This window comes from Lycorma delicatula, chromosome 1 (genome assembly GCF_047948215.1).
Source record: "Lycorma delicatula isolate Av1 chromosome 1, ASM4794821v1, whole genome shotgun sequence".
NCBI classification, from domain to species: Eukaryota; Metazoa; Arthropoda; class Insecta; order Hemiptera; family Fulgoridae; genus Lycorma; species Lycorma delicatula.
The window spans coordinates 340,024,641-340,044,750 of NC_134455.1; the positions used below are offsets into that span (position 1 = coordinate 340,024,641).

At 30.1% G+C, this 20,110-nt stretch overlaps 1 protein-coding gene across 5 annotated transcripts in view; it reads left to right on the forward strand.

Annotated features, from left to right (window-relative positions):
* Nucleotides 1–20,110, forward strand: part of gish (casein kinase I gish) — a 179,781-nt gene that overhangs the window by 53,720 nt on the left and 105,951 nt on the right. For all 5 annotated transcript variants that reach the window (XM_075382292.1, XM_075382291.1, XM_075382289.1 and 2 more), the window contains exon 2: nt 16,144–16,184. In XM_075382292.1, the coding sequence (XP_075238407.1) occupies nt 16,144–16,184 (41 nt within the window). The remainder of the gene's footprint in view (nt 1–16,143; nt 16,185–20,110) is intronic.

The following is a 20,110-nucleotide window of genomic DNA, read 5'->3' on the forward strand; positions in this document are numbered from 1 at the left end:
AGTTGTTGCTTCTATCCAACGATTAAGTTAAATGAAGATATATTGGAGTACTTTAGTCACGAAGATCCACGCCAGTCGGACGGAGTTTTAATTTTGGCCTTTTTTATTTTATTTTATTTTAGAGTTATCATTTTTAATTTATTTTTAAGTCGGTGCGTAGTCTTACCTTCAAAGTTTATTTGACCATTATAAACGCACAATCTCATTTCATTAAAATGCAACTACGTTACAAGTACGTATTGTTGCTTAATACCAGAAATCATAAGTGAATGGAAAAAGGCAAATTCACAGTAGATGGTATCATTTAGTGATAGTTTGAAGCCGTTTAAAACACACACACGCACGCACGCACACCCTCTACCTTTTAATTGATGTTTTTAAGTTGATTTTTTCATTTTAGTTGCTCTTAATATGCAAAATTTTTAACAATTATATAGTCTGACCTTTACAGAAAAAGAATTCTTTTTTCTTTTTTGAACTAAATTAATCGGCCCTGTAACATATTATAGAGTGAGGTAATTTTCCGGTATCGGTGTCAAAAGCCACAAGATGATATCGTCTGTAGGCTGTGTGTTATCGGAGACCGCATATATGAGTGCAATTAATTATTAAAAGCGGCGCCAAAACTTGACTCAAAAACTCCGTTTAAAGTATTCAGTTACATTATAGTACGCGTATACGTATACTCCATTACGTACTATATACATACGTCGGTATACATACGGAAGTAAGACGATATACTGCAAGTTTTCTATCCCGCAAGATTCTGAAAACCGATGATTCTGTGGTTTGCTTAGTGTTTTTTTTTAGCTCTAAATTCAAACCTCGTAGAGTATAACAAACATTATTTCCGAAAGCTATGAATCTGGAAGTCATAACTACCTTGAAAAAGGTAGTTAGATAAAGTCATACTCCACGTGGAGCCGGGGTTGCCTTCGGTGTTTTTCAAACCTTTGAGAACTGTATGTGTATTCTCTTCAGAAGTACATTGTTATTACTTTCTAACTATCTATGCACAAACTGTGTACGTGTACAGATTAATATTTTTCAATGAATTTCTTATTCCGTCGCAATTTGATCAGATTCCATTTTAAGGTTCCGAGTCTGTTCACCTGCTGGACAGAAAATATTTCTTCCAGAGCCGGGAGAATGTTGCGTAGGTTACTATCATTCGGTGACGGTTAAGTCTTCCTTAAACCAGAAAAAACAGACTAAAGAATCTTTTGGAGATTCTTCGCTTCTTGGAGCAATAATATATAAGATTTATAATTGCTACAAATAGTGTCATAAAGTTAACTTTAAGTAAATTATAAATTTTTCGACGAATTATCTTATTGTTTCGATATGCAGACGAATGAAAGCGTATTTTTTCTTATTTTGTTCTTTTTTTTTCAATCGGTCTGAGCCTAATTTTTATCGGAGTAGAGTATTTTTATGTGCGTATTCAACGATGAACAAAGCTACAGAAATGTTTGTGAAATAATAACCTTTCGCTTGTAGCCCGCATCCATCATCGAATCATTATTTGGTCAGTCTGCTTTTCTTAAGTCACAATATTTTTAACATAATTGGCCAAATTATTTTTTGACGGACGTAAATATCATAGCTATCATTTATGAATTAAGCTTTGAAACTCCAGTTATTAGTTTTATTCTGTCTCACATTGCCGAGATTTTATATCACTAATTGCCTTTTTTGGACTCCAGGAGTGACTTGTCGAACTTGGAGAAAAAACATATGATTCGTATTAAATTTTTCACCGATATCGACCAGTATGGAGGTACTTCATTGCGTTCATGAGTAGTTTTTTCGAATTGTAAACTAAATCGGAATGAAAAAAAGTTATTTTTCAGTCTGTATTTAAGTCAGAAAACCTGATTCCGCAAAACGTAAGGGTTTCAGTGAGTGAACATACATATACTTTGTAAAAAAAAAAAGTAAAGTTATGGTCTAAATGTGGTGAATTGTATCTGGGAGAATGTATTTTGAAGACTGTTCTATTCCAAATTCAATTCACTATCATGTTTCTTAGCAACATTATGCCTTATCGACTGTTAGGTGCGTTAGGAAGATAATAAAGGAGCCGTTGAATAAAAACGGTTGTCAATGGGTAATAAAAAAAACTTTTTCAGGTGATTGAATAATTATATCAGTACTCCCGTGTTTGTTATATTTCCAATATTGCACAAAATATGATATTGAGTTAGATTAGAATTGATGATAGATTAAGTGTGCGTCTTTTTTCTTGCGACCTTCAGCCGGATGAATAACCAAATTTCCTTTGCTGTATGACCCGTAATTTCACGAATTTATACTGCCTTGTAAGATAGTCAGTTGGAGCAGATTGTGTGTAGGCCTAGTTCAAGCGAGTTACAGTTTTTGTAAAAAAAGTTAATAATCGATAGATTTCACAGCCGAAGTCCATACTTAAAAATTCCAGCGTTCGCACTGAAGCCTACTCCTCCGCTGTAGTAACAGCCTGTGTCCAAAATAAGCTTTTGATTTTATCTATTCAAAATTGTGGTACTTAAATCAAAAAGTGCTTCGTACTATAAAATTAGTAATTAAATTTTATGTCGTTATTTACAGCGATGCCCATTAAAAATCACACAGGCGCGCGCGCGCGCATATATATATTCTCCATTTGTAACATATCAGGCGTAACGTGCACGCCTGACAAGTTACGCACTTGTTCCTTCAATGGGATCACGCGCGCGCATAGTGTGGTTATGTCGACAACGGGATGTGAATTTTATTGTTTTTTTAGCGTGTGAAAAATACCAAGTCTGGCTAAGATTTAAACCTAGCACTGAACCTTCCAAATGAGAGGCGGATATGCTAAGACCGAAGAAAACTTTAATGAATTTTTGATACAGATGAATTAAAATACAATTTAAGTAGTAGTATACATGAATTTTTCATTTGATTTAATGAAGCTTATTTTAGAAATAAGAATTGTTTTATTAATAATTGTATTGTGTTTTAAGATGGACGAGAAATAAATGGAAATCGCAGCTGTGAGCTTAAAATAGTGGTAGATATTTGTAGAATTAATCGTAATAATATGAATTATTAATAATAATAATAATTAATATTATTATTAATCGTAATAAGTACTGTTTTATTGAAATCACTGGTAATTGTAGTACACTGATACATTCTTATAACATACTTTTTTACGATCAATATTTTGTCAGTAATTTTTCTTTTATTTCCATTCTGTGTGGTGATCTTTATTAAGGATTAAAAATACCTCTAAGAATAGAAATATGATTGAGTTTGGATTGTTTAAAAAATATTCCCACTTAGGAAATAGGAATGCGTGCGTTGATGATCTTTATATAAATATCACGACAGTTATGAACCGATCTCCCACAAAGGATTTGTACGCACGCTTATGCATACGGTCTGAGTTCAGCCTGATCAGGTTTTTGGTCGATTAATTGTTAGTCTTAAAAAGAAAAACTATTTATTAATAGTGAAGTTCTTACAAGATTGATTTTTAGACTGTTTATGGCGATGCGCAATTTTAGTTTAAATAACAAGTTAAAGGAATTTAATAATAAAAACAGATTGTCAGATTTAAATCTCTACCGACTGATTTTGTAATAACCGACCTTATTTTTGAGTTAACAGCATGAGAAATTTTAGGAAAATATCATTGAATTTTAAAATGATAGGTTATACAGGAATCGTATATACAGGAATCAATAAACAGCAAGATCGCAAGTTGAAATTCTTTCATGTGAGTTCTTTATTAGCCGGCCGTATTTTATTGTCAATAAAATTAAAATTTTTCAGGTTTTATTCCGTTTTTTTCGACGTTGGAAAGAAATTTTTTATAGACTACAAAAATTGCTTAACGATTCTAAACGTGAAACATAACATATGTGCATTCGGTTAATTTTCTTTTAAGCGGTAGAGAATATATGTTATAAGAAAAACGTTTACTGACCATGTCGGTATTTTTTTTCAAAGATAGCAAGCCTGGAACGTTATTGTTTTACTAAGAATTAACCTATAATTTTTTATAAATTTAGTAACTAACTAGTTCATTCATTTTTGTAGCAAAAAAACGATTTGTCATTTAATTATTTTTGAAGTTTGAATTGAATTTTTTTTTGTTCTCGTTTTTATTTTGTCAATCTGTACGTGGGTGAATCTCATTTCTAATATTTGCACATTTAATATTTGCATTTCTAATATTTTTTCACATCCATAAGATCATGTATATTGTTCTTTGTCTACCTTTTGTTTATTTTTACTATTTAGATGTATATTTCGTGTTACCAGCTATTTGTTTTTTACCAGCACAATCTTTTCTTTCAAACCGTCCTCGCTCAAACATCCTTACTTAACTTGCATTGATGGTGATCGCTGTCGATTAACTTACGGAAATCACTTAAGTTTATTTTGTAGTATCCGGTGTAAGGTTATCGACGTAGTACGTTTGTCATGCATTATTTAAGTTGTCAGTTTCAACGTGTAAACATATTCACGTGTTTGTAAGGATTAGAAACCTTATATGCACGATTTTAAATCTGAGTCGTACGTTTCCTCTTCACTCGATTGACGCTTTTTTCCCATCGATCGTACTTACACGTTTTTAAAATCGGATATCTGATTTCACTCGCGCTTATTTTTTTAAAGATTAATTTATTTTTGAGCTTTAGAACATTTGTCTGTAAGTAACCGACCGTTTTACTTCGATCGTTTCGATTAAGTCCTGTTTTGTTTTCTCTTCTCACAAAACGCGTCCTCGCTGTCACACTACTCTCGTAACTCTGTGTTACTTTTATCGATTCTGAATTCGATTCTGAATTTATTGTTAGGCTATACGTACGCATGGGCGTATGTTTTTTTGTATCGATGGGACGAATGTCTGGAATTATCTCGGTTGTTGAATATTCAAATACAGTCGTTATTTGTAGTTATTTGAATTCAAATCTTTATTTATTTACATATTCGTATTTCCGATTAATAAATATTAAGTAAAAATAAAAGCTTATAGGGGTTGTAAATGTATATGGCCTATGTGAAAATTAACTTGATAAAAAAACTTGAATATTCCGGAAAAAGACATTTGGAGCCTGTTCCAGAAACGGGAACACCACCTAAACTTGTAGCAGCTTACGTATAGTTCCAAGCGTGTGGTTTTTAAAGGTACATTTCGAGAATTAATGTTATCTCGCACGTGCGATTCCAGTGTTTTCTCTTTCTACAGTTATCCGTGTTCAGCTATTACTATATTAGGTCCATTAGATACTAAATGACTCAGAGATGCATGCCGATGAAAGACTGTTTAATAAAAGCATTTTTGTTGCCGTTGGCGTCGTTGATCGGTGTACTTTGATTCTAAACTGAGATTCGTTCTGGCTGCTGAATTGAAATAAAACTTTACCGACGATCTATTGTAATTAATAATAATAGCTCTTAAGATGTAAAATTTTGAAGGTTAGCAAATGCGCAAGAAACCCGTCTGATGCGGTACCAGCGTACATTCTAACCGCCCGTAATTATCACCCTGTTATCTGTAAATGCTAGATCTAGTTACAGTACTGTTAATTACTATTTTACACCAGAGGTACAATAATTTTTGAGGAATTAAACAAAAAAATAAACGTGTAAAATAATACGTCTTCTGCTTAACCGTTATATTTTAATCTTTTTAAAATAATTTAAGAATACGCTCAAGTATAGTTTACGAACAAAAGAAAAAGTGCAGATCTAAATTTACATTTGGATTACTAAACCATCATAATCGGCAATTATAAACAACACATTGAATCACCGACTATGGAGCAAGATTGTTTTTGTCTTTTCAGTACGGTAATATTTATTAGTTGACGATATAACTTGATCCTTATAAGTTGTCTGTTTTATTTGTCGGTTGCGTTTTAAGTGCCATGCATATCTGAAAATAAAATTAAAGTTTGCAATTACAATCATAATTTCTGTTTACGCTAATTTATTGTTGTTTTATTATATTATCTTTTCTGATATATATTCTTTTAGCCACATTTTCTTCGATAAAATTTTAATATCGGACCCAATCCGTTAAAATTTTTTTGTTTGAAAATTGATTTCGTTTTATAATTTTTAATTCTTTGCTTCTTCAGATTGTAGTAAATTAAACGGCGTATGCTAGCTTTCTAAAATATTTAATTTATTTAATTTAATTTTTAATATTTAATAGCCTATTTTTAATTTATCCTGTTCTTTATGTAATTTATAGCAGTCCTGCAACAATATTCTCTCAAATTATGTACTTTTGTATCCTAGTTATAATCTCTTTTAGAAGTTAGGGGGTTATTAATATTAGGATAATATTTTCGGTGAAGAAGTGATAAAAAAAAATGTTTATATCAATCGATATTGAAGTACGCCTTACAGTTCTGGGAACGGTTCATAGTTTTCCGTAGAGTAAGCGTCAGCCTGTGTTCAGGCGGTTTATTTTTTGGTGGAATCGTTTGTCTTGTTTTGCTACCCGTTTTCATTAACGTTCTTTTTCCTTTGTCTTTCATTCAGTCTAGTTTCATTTTCAGTTCCTTTAGGGATGATGTATCGGTTAATTTCTCATCGGATTTGTGCCGGTGACATGGATTGTTTAGCGCGATTAAGTTTCCGGTATTTTGTGTTTCTTGGAGGGCGGCTTAGCCTATCCACCTTTTCGGGATTTTGTTTCTTATTCGGTGCTGTACAATAAGCCCGATTTGGTACTAGACGCTTTACCTATAGTTTACTCTTTTTATATTCCTTGTATTTTAATGTGTATTTTATTTAACTTTAAAATTGTTTCTATCTGAGCAAAATCACGTCTAGAGAAATTTTGTATGGGTCTTGGTCGACAAAACAATTTTCTAACCGTAAAATTTGGAATTTTTCACTTCGTATTTATTTTTTAATAACAGTTAGGAATAACCGTTAGAAAAAACACAGGCAGCAAGGCTACATTGCCACGCAATGTAGCCTTGCTTGGGAGTTACTGTACGTGAAATTTTCTGAGCGCGCTTTTCTATACACTTCCATTACATTGATAATATTTGATGTTTTCATTCGGTCTATTAAAATTAATATCATAATTATTATAAAGATATGTTGTAAAATTATATTATGGTTTTTATCGAATTGATATTCTTGAAACTGAATAAATATTTTTATCCGATGCGAATTTATATTTAATTATAATTATAAAATTTTCATAGTTTAAAACAATTTTTAGTAACTGTTATTAATAGTTATTACTAATTATCTATTACTAATTAATTTTTTCCTCAAATCGTTTTACTGAAATTTACGATGATGTAACATTTAAACGGTTTAATAAGTTTCCTTCAAAGTTTGATAAGCCAACTGATACTTAGTTTTGCTTGGCGTTACATGCTGTCATTTTAAAGTGTGAATATTAATTGATTTAAATTATAGTTGATTTTTTAAAATTATGTCTTACGATATTACTGATTATATATTTTTTTAAAAATATTTTCCTTTTAAGTTACTAATCTTGCGAATAAAATCAGAAAGGTTGAACTTAAATGTATAGGAATTATTTCAATTACTTTTAATAGGTAGGTTTACCTACTCATTAAATAATAATAATAATATAAAATAAGAATAATAATGTTGAAGATGTCTTAATTATATTCTTTTTAGGTTTCACTTAAATGCATTTTGATATTTTAGTATGTAGGAGTAACTTTAAAGGGAACTAATGATCTGTAACTTGTTAAATCAAATATCTCAACTAATTTTATTAAGCTATTAAATAGGTTAGTTAACTGAATCAATTTCGTTTCAAATTTTGCTCGGTGTATTGAATCTGTGCTGTTTAATAAAAACGTTACGCTTGTAGCAACTTTCGGAACCTTTTTCTACCCGAAAAAGGGTCCAAGATAGTATTCTTTGCTTATAACAGTGTCGGTCGAACATCAAATCAGATTTCGTAAAAAATTGTTTCTTTTCTCCTTTATCGAGTCTTGGCGGACAAAATGCTTGACTTGATAAAAAAGGTTTTGTGAAGGTCCTCTCTGAATAAAAATAATTCTGGTTCCGCGAATATGAAAATTACTTTCGCATCTTACCCCGACTTCTTAATAACATTTAACATATAAGTTATGATATCTAAGAGATATTTTTTAGAAGACTGCTAAGATACTTATGTCCGATTGGATTTTTTTTCTTGCCGATGCTTCATTAACTACACAATTGAAAATTCTACTAAAAGTACACAAAATTCGTGATCATAAAAAACCAACATATTTGACAAAAATTGACGTATTTTACATTTTCTTGTGTTCTAGTTTTTACTTCTGCCTTAACTTAAATTTTCACTTATTGAACCCGATACATCGTGAATGTGCTAGTTAGTTATGGATTGTTTCAAATGAAAAAAATCATTACTTATGAATGTATTAACAACAGACAAATATATGAAAACTTAAGAAATTGAACAAAAATTTTATGTAGTCCCTATAAGAAAACTAATTTAGGTAGAAACTATACCAATTACTCTGGCACCAAAAAATTGTAATGCCCTGCAGAATTTGCAAAAAAGCAAATCTTGCTTCTTGTACTTCCGTCGCCACAAAAAAATTCACTAGTTGATAAAGTGTTTCTTACGACAAAATTTAATTACAATTTTACATATTAAAACACAACATATAAGTAAAATAAAATAAAGTCGGTCGATCAAAAAATGCACGAGATAGAAATAGTGGTCGTATAACCAACAAGACCTTTTTTTAGGGTTAAGTAGGATCAAATTTAAAAAGATTTGAAATTGAAAGATGATGTCTTCTATATATAAAATCATAATGAAAGTTTATGTATAACACTATAATTAGAGTATTTTTGTGTTATTTCAAACTCTGAGGCTTATACTGTCGTGTTGTGGCAATACCTGATTACGACTGTACAGCGATGTTTATTAACCGTTTAACTACTATTATTGAACAGCCGCCTGTAATGTCGTAGGCTCTTGCTCTTCCAATTTTACGGTTTAGTTGCATTATGTCTCTGCCGGTGAGTTAGTTGCCTTTAAATAACTATCACGCTTCACAGTCATTAAAAATCAGTAGAGATACCCTAATACTTATGGTGAAATACTTAAGTTTTCTTACGGCATGTTTAATATTATTGGCTATGATTTCGTGGTTTTGTCGATGAGACTCTGTAACAAAAAATCTTGAAAAACTAAAGCTTTTTTTAATATTTCGATTAAACTATCTGAAATCCTTCAAAAAGTTGCAAAAGTGTTTCCCGTTTGTATGTTCGTTTTGATAAAGCGAGGAAGGAAATACATTTAGTAATAACAAAAATCAACCGTTATAACAATGCGGATGGCCTGATGTTTTGACATGTTTTCGTAATATAATTATTGCAGAAGAAGAATTACTGTTAAAAAACTTAATAAATATTCAACTTTTATTAGAGTCCATATTTATATAAGCGTGATAAATTTGTTTTTATTTTTATTAAAATCACGGGGTTTTTTTACATTGCGATAAATTCGATGTAAGTAAATAATATTTTTGATTTCTTATATTTAAAACAATATATACAGACTCCTTATTTACGTCTCGATCTGCTAACATAAATTCAGTTCGATTCTTATTTCTCCGCTGATCTTCGTGGCGGAGTGGTAGCGTCTCACCCTTTCATTCGGTAGTCCCGTATTCGAATCCCGGTCAGGCATTTTTCATACGCTACAAATTTTCATCTTCATATTCCCACGTACAAGCGTCTATTTAAGCTTTTGTGGTTAATTAATTCATCAGTAAAAAAAAAAATTATACATTATAAATAGTAAATGTAATAGTTGAAATATGTTCAGTACTTTTATTATTGCGTAGGTTGGTGTAAAATATTTTTTTATATTTATCAGAATCGTATGTAAAATGTTTTGCATATAAAATTAAGTAGTTGAATTTAATCTCATCTTTTAAAACAAATTCTATCAGCAAACATCTTAATGGAATTTCATGTTGTTTGTTAAATTAAAACAAAAATGTTAATTTAATTTTAAAATTGTAGAATTTATTTATTCTCTTTGAGAATAATTGAAAATGAGAATAATTGAAAATAGTGTCGTAATCAGTTTTAGATCGTTATTGTTTAAAAAAACGAGTGGTCGGACGCATCATTTTCACGCAAAAGTTGAACAATTTAAAAAAACGTTGGATTGGGTTTTTTTCTAGCCGGTATTTCATTATCTACACAATTTAATATAAAAGTAAACAAAATTCGTGACCATAAAAAACCGTATATTTTGCATTTAATTGTGTTCTAGTACCACATTTTATTGTGTTTTTATCATGCACCGAGGATGCTTTTTGGTTCTATATTTCAAAATAACACTTGTTAAAAAATGTACCAAGGACATATTTCAGCTTATAAAATTCATTTGTGCGCAGTAGAATGCTCTACACACTTTATATTATATTTATTTAAGTTTATTACATATCGCTGACGGCGCGCCGTTACAATTCTCAAGCGGTACTGTAATTTTCTAGTTGCATTTCCTCCTTCTTTTGTTTACTCCTGCTGTTCGCTGAACAACCTATTGATAATATCTGTCGCGTATCCCTTCATGCCTCCTTTCACGTTTCTCTCGTTTTTTTTATAGGTATAATCATGAAAATGCCTGTAATAATAATCGCTATATTATTTTATTGATCTCTTAATTTTTAATATCAACTGAAAAAAAAAATTATGTGTGTATAATAATATATATGTAATTACTTTAACGGTGATATTTCACTTTATTTTTACATTTTGAAATTTTTGAATTAAAATCCACAAATTCTGTAATTGAATTAATAAAAGTTTGGAATTGTTCTTACACCTTATTACAATTAATTACTACAATGTGCTTTTCAATTAAATGCATACTACTGTCAGATGTTGCCTGATTATTCACATCACCGATTGAATTGACTGATCTTTCACTTTGTTTCCGCATTAGTTAAATAAAGAAGAAGTATTTTTCAACAGTTAGATATTATTTATTCTGTAAATACTGTCTAATGTTTTAGAAGTTCATATAAATTCTTTCTTTTGGTTTTGTAAGCCATAATATGTTCTATGAAGCTTATTTTTTTATATTGGCAGTAAGCATTTACCTTTATCTGTAATAGAATGAATCCAGCGATAAATAAATTCTCTTTTAAGTGCAATTTTCTATTTATGATGGAAAGTCTTAATAATCTTTTAAAACCCTTTTCACACTTTAAGGGAGAAAAGTTTTAATTGGCTGTAATTTTTTAAACTAGCAGTTGTATATTATTATTGTTTGAAGTGTAAGTATGATGCTGCAGGTATATTCAGTAACTGAGTAAACATAACATTTTGTGAATGACCCCTGATCAACGTATGGTTTTATAACTAGAATTTACAATCTCCTGATTGGATTTTACTGCCTTCTTAGGAGACAACTCTGGAACTTCATTCGAGTGTTTATGCATTTTTGTATTTTGGGTTAATGTAAAATAATAGTGTAACACTTCCACGTTACACTTTGCCCACTTAACTTCAAAGAACTTGAAGCAGGTTATTCATTATGGTATAGATGTAGAAGGAATATTGGAGAAATAAAGAAAATAAATTTATTGTGAAATCAGAATGGGTAATGTTCTTGTCAGAATTTCATCTGTGTTACTGTGAAGCAGAACGTTTTTTTGAGTATTTTTTTCCTTCATCTACTGTAACTTTTCTAGGGCAGATGAGTGATGTCTTAATTAAAAATTTATCTGCGTTCAGAAGGTTAATAAATGAAATTACATAATAATTCACTATTTCTAGGAACTAGAATATTATGTCCACATTATTGCTTGCGTGTGAGTTGTCAAGTGATTGTTGTTTGAAGGCCAAAGTTTGACACAGTCCTTAACCATTAAATTTAATTTTTTAATATGAAAATTAGGTACTCAACATATGTGAAATATGTGCATAGAAGAGCTGTATCTAAAAAAAAACCAGAAAATAAAAACATCACAATGATGCTAGCCAACAAATTTACAAATTCCTTTATCTCTTTTTTTTGGGGGGAGAGCTATTTTAGAGTTTCTTCATGATGAAATAAGATATTACTTCTTCTTACTATTATTAGGTTCAAGTTTTGAAAAATTTCAAATTTGACTAATATATTTGAGCAATACTTATTTTTGTACTCGGACAAATTAAAAAGTTGATAGAAATAATTAATTATCAAAGAGATTAATAGAAGTAAACATTTTGTAGTGATTATTGAAGCACAGCGTTAACTTATGTTTAAGATTTGGATTTTCATAATAGAAGTGGAAAAACAGGAAATTCTAAAATGTTATTACAATTAAATAAGATAGTTTTCTCAAAACAGTAGCATGTAAAAAGAAAAAACTGTTCAGATTTTGTATCTGAATGGTATTGCTATTATTGCTGGTCATATTCATGTAATCAAGGTATTTAGTACATTGAATGAAAAATGTGACATTAACACGTTGGTATTCAGGTTTAGAAGCATATGTTAATGATAAATATCATTTGTAAAATATTTATAGGAGAAAAAAGAATGGAACTCATTATGAATGAGTTGGTTATAAAATATTAAGTTGTGTTTAAAAAAGAAAATGCAAAGTTAAACAATGAATTGCGGAGAAGAGTATATAAGATGTGTTGACTGTCAATATTGTGTAAGGATTAAGTTTCCATATCCCAAGGGTGTATTTATTTGATTGGATGTAGTGTTTCCCCCCAAGTTTTCCACTGGATAGATTGAGAAATCATTTCATCATAATGCTCAAATATCAACTACAGAGACTTATGTGTGAATAGTATTTTTTCTTATTTGTAGGGTTTCACATTGCTTTGGCTGCCAGTAGTGTGTTGAGGAATTATCTGATTTATCCAAGTAAAGTATTTGGGATATAACAAAGAAGTGTAAAAATGAGATTAGAGTTTAGTTGGCTAAAATTTTACTAATCTGTGATGGAAGTCTTAATAGTTACACAATGATATGACAACTGTGATTACATCTAAGGAGGAAGGGTTAAAAACTTTGGTCATACAGTTACTGTCATTAATAATTATGATATTATAACAATTTTTGTCATTTTTTTTATTTTAATCCTTGTACCTCCAGGGATTTGAAAGAAAGCTTAGAAAAACTACATTGTTTAGCAGCTGAATTGTTCTCGCTACTTGAATGTATGCATGAATTGTATTCAGTAAGCAGTTGAATGCAGATATAGGGAAAAAAGAGCATTGTGCTCATTTAAACAGTTCAAATGGATATGGGTTTGTTTCCGGCAGAGGCTGATGGGTTAATTCATTTTGTTTATATGTTGTCTTTTTTTATACAAGAATATAATTTTTTATAACAAGAATATTGTGAATAAAAGCCAGTAAAACTATTTTTTTCTGAAAAGTTTCATTTCTTGAAGAAATTGTTTTGAATATGTGGTTTTTAAAACAATGTGATGAATAAATTTTCTCTGAATTTTAAAAATTCTTTTAGTACAAATAGTCCAAATGTACTAGAACAATTGAGATGATTATCCACAGGAAGACCTAAGAACTTTATCGTGGGTGATTTAAAAAGAACTTCACAAATCTAAAATCATATAAAATTTTTTTTAGATAACTTATAGATTCAATTGAGGTCTCATTTCATAGTAAAACACATCAAGTTTTGACTGAAGTTCATTAGTACTGAATTCGGCCACCAGCACTGTCACCACAGTCACCACACTTGCTGGTGCAGAACTTGCTCGCTGTGTGTTTTGGTTTCCCAATTTTCAGTCAGCAACTGCAGTTCAATGTAATCTTTGTAAAGTACGGTAGGAAGCCTCCTAGTAGGAAGTATACAAATTACTCTTGGCACCAAACCTTCGTTGAGGCAGGTGTTCTGAAAAAAACATGTAAAATCATGTGTTCCTGAAGCTGCTGTGGAGTAAGCTTTGCACATAGTCCAAAGAAATCAACTCTACGTGTGTCGTGTGAGATGGCCTTTCACACACGACCCTTTGGTGTGTATTAGGTAAACAATTGCACTTGAAGCTATTCAAACTAATCATGGTTCAACACATTACAGATGACAAAAAAGTTGCTCGGCTGCAGTTTTGCGTGGAAATGATTGGTAAAATTGCATACAATAATTTTTACAGTGTAATTTTTAGTAATTGAGTCAAAATTTTACATCAGTGGTAAGGTGAACCCATAAATGCTGAATATGGGGAGCAAAAACCCTCATGAAACTTTCATATTCGTGGTAGACTTAAGGTCAATGTTTTGTTGCTCTAAGCAATCAAAAACTGTTATTTTTCTTCCAGGAGGCAATCATTAATGGTATTGTTTACCTGGGTAAGCTTCAAAATGTTCTAATTCCTCAGTTAGTTGATGATGACCAAGATGGACACCATTACTATCAGCAAGACGGGGCACTACCTCACTACCGTCTAGAAGTCTGAGATTTTTTTTTATACTTGATTACCAGGTCGGTGGGTTGGTTCTGAAGGTCCAATTGCATGGTATCTCACGCCCCAGATTTTTACATTGCTAGATTTTTTTTGTGGGGTTATCAAAGATTGGATTTATGGTGTAACCACTAATACCTATTGACCTTGTTGAAGCTAAGACTTTGAATTAATGCTGCAGCTGCAGATTTAAAACCCAGGAGGGATGTATGTCACATTAGAAATGTAAGCCATATCAAACCTAAGTGAATGTAGGATGACAAATTTGATGTGTTTACAAATCTGTTAGTTATCTCAATGTTCTTTTACAATTACCCGGTATATTATCTTGATTCAATACTGAAAAGTCAGCTTAACTATTTAACTGATTTTTTTAATTTGCACATTTTTGTTGATTTGCTTTTGTGATATTTTTTTTACAACCTAGCATTTATTTTAGTTACTTCTCCCCTAATTTTAATAGAAAAGAGTCATAAAAAATTCACATAGTTTGAAATCTAATCTTTCAAACATTTTGTTATCTAATTGAGTTCAGAAAAACTTCCAAACATCATCCTGTTAAGTTTATAAACTTTCCCTAAATCAGATTCATTAAATTTCCCTCTCATTAACTATTTTTGCTGGCGTGGCATTCAGGTCTTTACTTTAAAAATATAAATACCCTGAAAAATTATTATTACAAAAAAATAAGCAAACATCACTAACATTATTAAACACATTGTACATCAGTCTACAATTAGTCTTGTTGAAATTACACGTGATCTATAATATTTAATGTATAAAAACGTTTTCTCATTTCACCTACAGCATGGTTTCAGTGGTATAGAAAAATCAAATGTTTAGCTCCATGTATTAAAATTCTGGAATTTGTACAAAGTTTAAATTAGTATATTCTCTAATTTTACAAAAAAATTACAGTAATTATAAATTTTTATGAGATTAGCTAGAATTTTAATCATCAAGAGCTTATTGAAACATGCACTTCAATATTTTTTAAGTGTGTACATTTCAAATGTTTTTGGATAATCACAATATTTTTACAAGTACAAAATTATAATACATTCAATTTTCTTAACTTAACTTCTTAAATTTTCTTATAATAGGTTTGCAAAACTAATGCAATTCATAAAAAATTGAGCATTTTGAATTTTTGAACACCTACACTTGGAAAAGTTGAGAAAATAAAAATTTTATAAGTATGGATTTTACTTCTTAAATAAGTAGACCTTGATATGGAAATGTGGGGAAAAAATCAATGTGGTCATTAATCCAAAATTTGTTTTTTCTTTGGAATTTGTACAATTATAAATGAATAAAAGAAATAACAAATAACTATATTTTAAGAAAAAAAAAAAAAATTAAAAGAAATTAACTAGTACAAAGATGTCTTGAGTCAGGATTTACTGGATTCCACACTCTGCAAATTTGAATTTGTGGAACCTATAATGTGGAGTGCTCTACTACTAAACAATAGGTTGAAGAATGACCGTGTAAAATATCTTTTGTTTTGTGCAAACGAAAGATTAGAGAACTTTTTTTAATGAAGTTGTAATTATCAGGTTATATATAAAACAAAATTAACTCTCATTAAGAAGCTTTACAGCTGGTACTTGAGTAATGCTATATTTTCTAAGTTTATATTAGCTCATATTTTTTGTGCAATAAAATTATTTACATTTTTTTTTTTTTACAGGAAAAAATCTTTATAACAACGAACATGTAGCCATCAAAATGGTAAGTAAATAGAGAACTCATTTTTGTATGAAAAACCAAATGTGTTGTAATAAGCTGTTAATTTCTGAGTTTTGAATCTGCTAAATTTGTGCGATTAATTTATAAAATCAGATGGTTTTGTATTTGTGTTTGTTATAATCTAATTGGAATACATATATTGATGCAGTATATTATGTTTTAATACTTTTGATTAAAAGATTTGCATTTCCATAATCAGCTAGATACAAGTGTTAAACTGAATATCATTGTGGTATTCTTTTTAAATTAGGTTAAGAAAATTAAAATTTTCTAATGTGTGAATAAATGATCTCTTTTATGATTTATTATTTGATTTATCAGAATGATTATTAATTTATGTTTAGTTAGTTATGAATTTGGGTTTAATAATTTTTAAGAAATTTAATTATTGCTTGAGTAAATTTTTAGATTTTTTACTTAATGTGGCATAATTCATTGTTTATTACTCATTAAAATGTATGTATAAGTTTAGTATAGATTTATATTGCCTTATCATATTAATTATAAACTGAATAGATAATAATTAATTGGTCAGTTTAAAGAGGAGGTGATTTAATGTGTAGAGTAACTTTACTTTAAGACTTTAAAGTAACTTTATTTTAAGTTTCTCCAGTGTAATATTGGTCAACATCTTGTTAATGTTTGGAAAAGTTAATTAATATTGACAATGGTTTATCATAGAAAATAATTTATATTAACTGGTCTGCCAAACGATGAAATGTGATTACTCTTATTAAATATTTCAATGTCGATTGAGTGCAGCAGAATTAAAACTACACTGGATTAAAAAAAGAAGCATTATGTTAAACTTTATCATCTCAGAAATAATACATTAAATTGAAAATTGATTTAATAATTTTAAAAAATCTGTGAGCCAAAAACTTATTTAAAAGAAGTTACCAATTACCAGATTTAGTAATTTTGAAACCAAAGGGTTTTGAATTAAATTTATTGTTTAATTTCTTATTTGGTCAGTTAGAGGCAGCTTGAAATAAATACAATTCAGCAAAGGAGTTTCTGCATGGAGCTTAGTAGGAAGGAAGGTGGTTATTTCTTCCGAGAGCTTAGTAGGAGTTCCCTAGGAAGGAAGGTTATTTAGTTGGGATGCTTTTGAATATGTTTTTTATCAAATAGTACTTTGGCAATTACTATTTCAGGAATAATCAGCTCTTTGTCAGGTGTTTAGAGGAGAATTTTATTAGTAAATGAGCAGAGAATGAATGGATTTAATTCTTGTTTATAAACTGAGTAAACCCTGAATACATTCAATGATGCCTATCATTCTACGATGCTAATAGTGAACTAAAACAGGGGAAAACACATTGAAAAACAGAGTAGTTAGAGAAAACTCTTCTTAAAATGATATAAGATTTTAATTACCATTACTAATTATAGTGCTTCCATGAATTAAGATTTTGATCTCAGCAGAGTGTTCACAAACTGTATTACCAGCTAAAAGTGTGTTGTGTGTTTCTAGCTTTTCTTTTTACCTTTTCTTATCAAATTAACTAATCTTTACTTTGAGTTGAAATTGAAGTTGTGTATTTCTATTATACACCTTGCTTTAGTTGTCAATTTTTTTTTTTGTAAACAATTTTACGAAAGAGTTTATTTGCCCCAAGTTATCTTGTGAACTGTTGAACCAATTAAAAAGATTCTTTCTTTAGTAACAAGATTACATTTTTCTTAAAAAAAAATAGTTGTATTAATATATTATTGAAGGTGTAATTTTAAATTTTATCCCCTTTTGTATTGTTGTCATAAGTTCAGCATGCTAAACTCTTAAGATCAGATTTCACTGCAAGGGTGATCATTTCTGGATTTGGAGAGGATGTGGTCTCCAGTAGTAACCACTTGATTAACATAAGAATAAAATAAAAATATTTATTGTAATATGCAAACCATTAATCACTATACGTTAAGTAAAAGCGATGTACTGTAGACCACATCACCAATATTTAAATTTGAAGTCAGAAATCTGTTACGGTGTATTATATACAAAGAAAAAAACAGTCTTTCATATTTGTTTCACAAATTTAAATAGGCACTCAGCATAAAATAATTTCTAAAGATGCTATTTTTCATTTTTATTTGATAAAAATATGATTATTTTGTGTTACTTTTTATTTAACATAAAAAAGTAATGGTAAATAGTATTAGTAAGTAACAGTATATTAGTAAGTAATTAAGTAATGTATTGTAAATTCATCATTCTATGTCAAGTGGACCAGGCGGTCCCCAGTCAACTATCTCCAAACTTCAAATTTTACATGGACATTTGCTGTGGTCTTAAATGCCATTTTACCAAATTGTAGCCGTATATCTGCTATTGCTGATTATCTGTGATCTCTTGAAAAAAGGATACTTACTGGTAGTTTGCACATTACATGTAAAAAATCCTAACTTTGACTTATAATTTTGAAGACAATAATAAAGCTATAGGTTTGAGTTTTAATACTTTCGGTCAACATTTTATGATGAATTCAAATATGTTATTCACAAGTTTCTTTTAGCACCTGTTTTTTTAGAGTAGCAGCTGAAATTCAGCTAAAAAGTTGTGACATTTTATAAGTCAAAATTTGAGCTTATATAATAATTCCTTATGTAGTACTTTAATTGGAATTAGACTTTGTAACTTGAAAAAGGGCATAATTGTGTGTAATATCCTAAAGTTTCAAAGCACCTGGAGGCTTATGTCAGGAGATATTCATCTCAAATTTTTGACCTACCTTTGAAAGCTTTCAGATATACCTTCTTAGATTTTTTAGTTTTATAATAGTTAGAAAGAACAACTTTTAACCTACAAAATCCATGCAGATTATTTTTTACCTGTAGTTTATAAGTGGCAGAAAAAACGGTTGAAAGGTAATGCATCTTTCATACAGGGAGTTTTCTGTAATATTTATGGATTAAATTAATAAATACTTTCTAATATTATGAATACTCCAATCATAAACTTGATGTCTTCTAGGTACATATATTGTTGCCCTGATGATATCTTTAATGGTGCTTCAAGAGTAGCAAGAATGTGTTGTTCTGGAATCTAGAAAGTGTCCTTTCTAGGGGACCAGTGATAAGAATGAATTACACCATGAGGGTGCATAAAACTAATGCAGAGCATCATGTCCTTCAAAAGATATATCACATATATTTCCAATCCACCAAGTATTGTCATACATACAAGCCACATAGTGACCTGGTTGCATGCTGGTTAGTGATATGCCTTGAGTAGGTTTATCAGTTTGATAAACATCAGCTTCAAATACTGAAGTTTCATTTGAGACTCTGCTGAGTTGGATTTTTAGCTTTGCTTACTGGCTTAAACTGGTGGTTCTTTCTTGTTCCAGCAGTAGTGTGACCACTACTTAAACTGGCTTTTCTGTTCAGGTTGGATTCTCTCAATTTCTTCTCTTGGAATAAAAAAGAACCTGATTCCTGAATTTACAAAATTCAAAGTCGCTTGGTTTTCTGTAGGTCGCTGAAGACTGGCACGTTCTGCCAATTGTTTTGTAGTACCTTCAATTCCATCACAAGGTGATTTTCTGTGACTAGTACCAAAGAAGTTCCATTCAGTTATTGTCTCAAAAGTTTTCTTCATGGTAACACAAATTGATAAAATTCTAGAAATTCTGGTATTGAGCAGCGAAACCATCATTGAAATACTGTATATGCTTTATTTCTCTCACTGTCTTTAAGTATTTGATCAGTTCAGTCAAAAGTGTATGAACTGCAATGATATCACAGTGCAGACAGTCACTGACCATGCAAATGTATTGAGATTCTGAAGCTCATTTTTATTGTAATAAACCATGAATGGATGCAGTGTAGCTTGGCTGTTTTCCGAATGGAATCCCTGTACAGCATCTTACACAATAATTGAATAGTTCTTAATGCTATGGTTATTATTT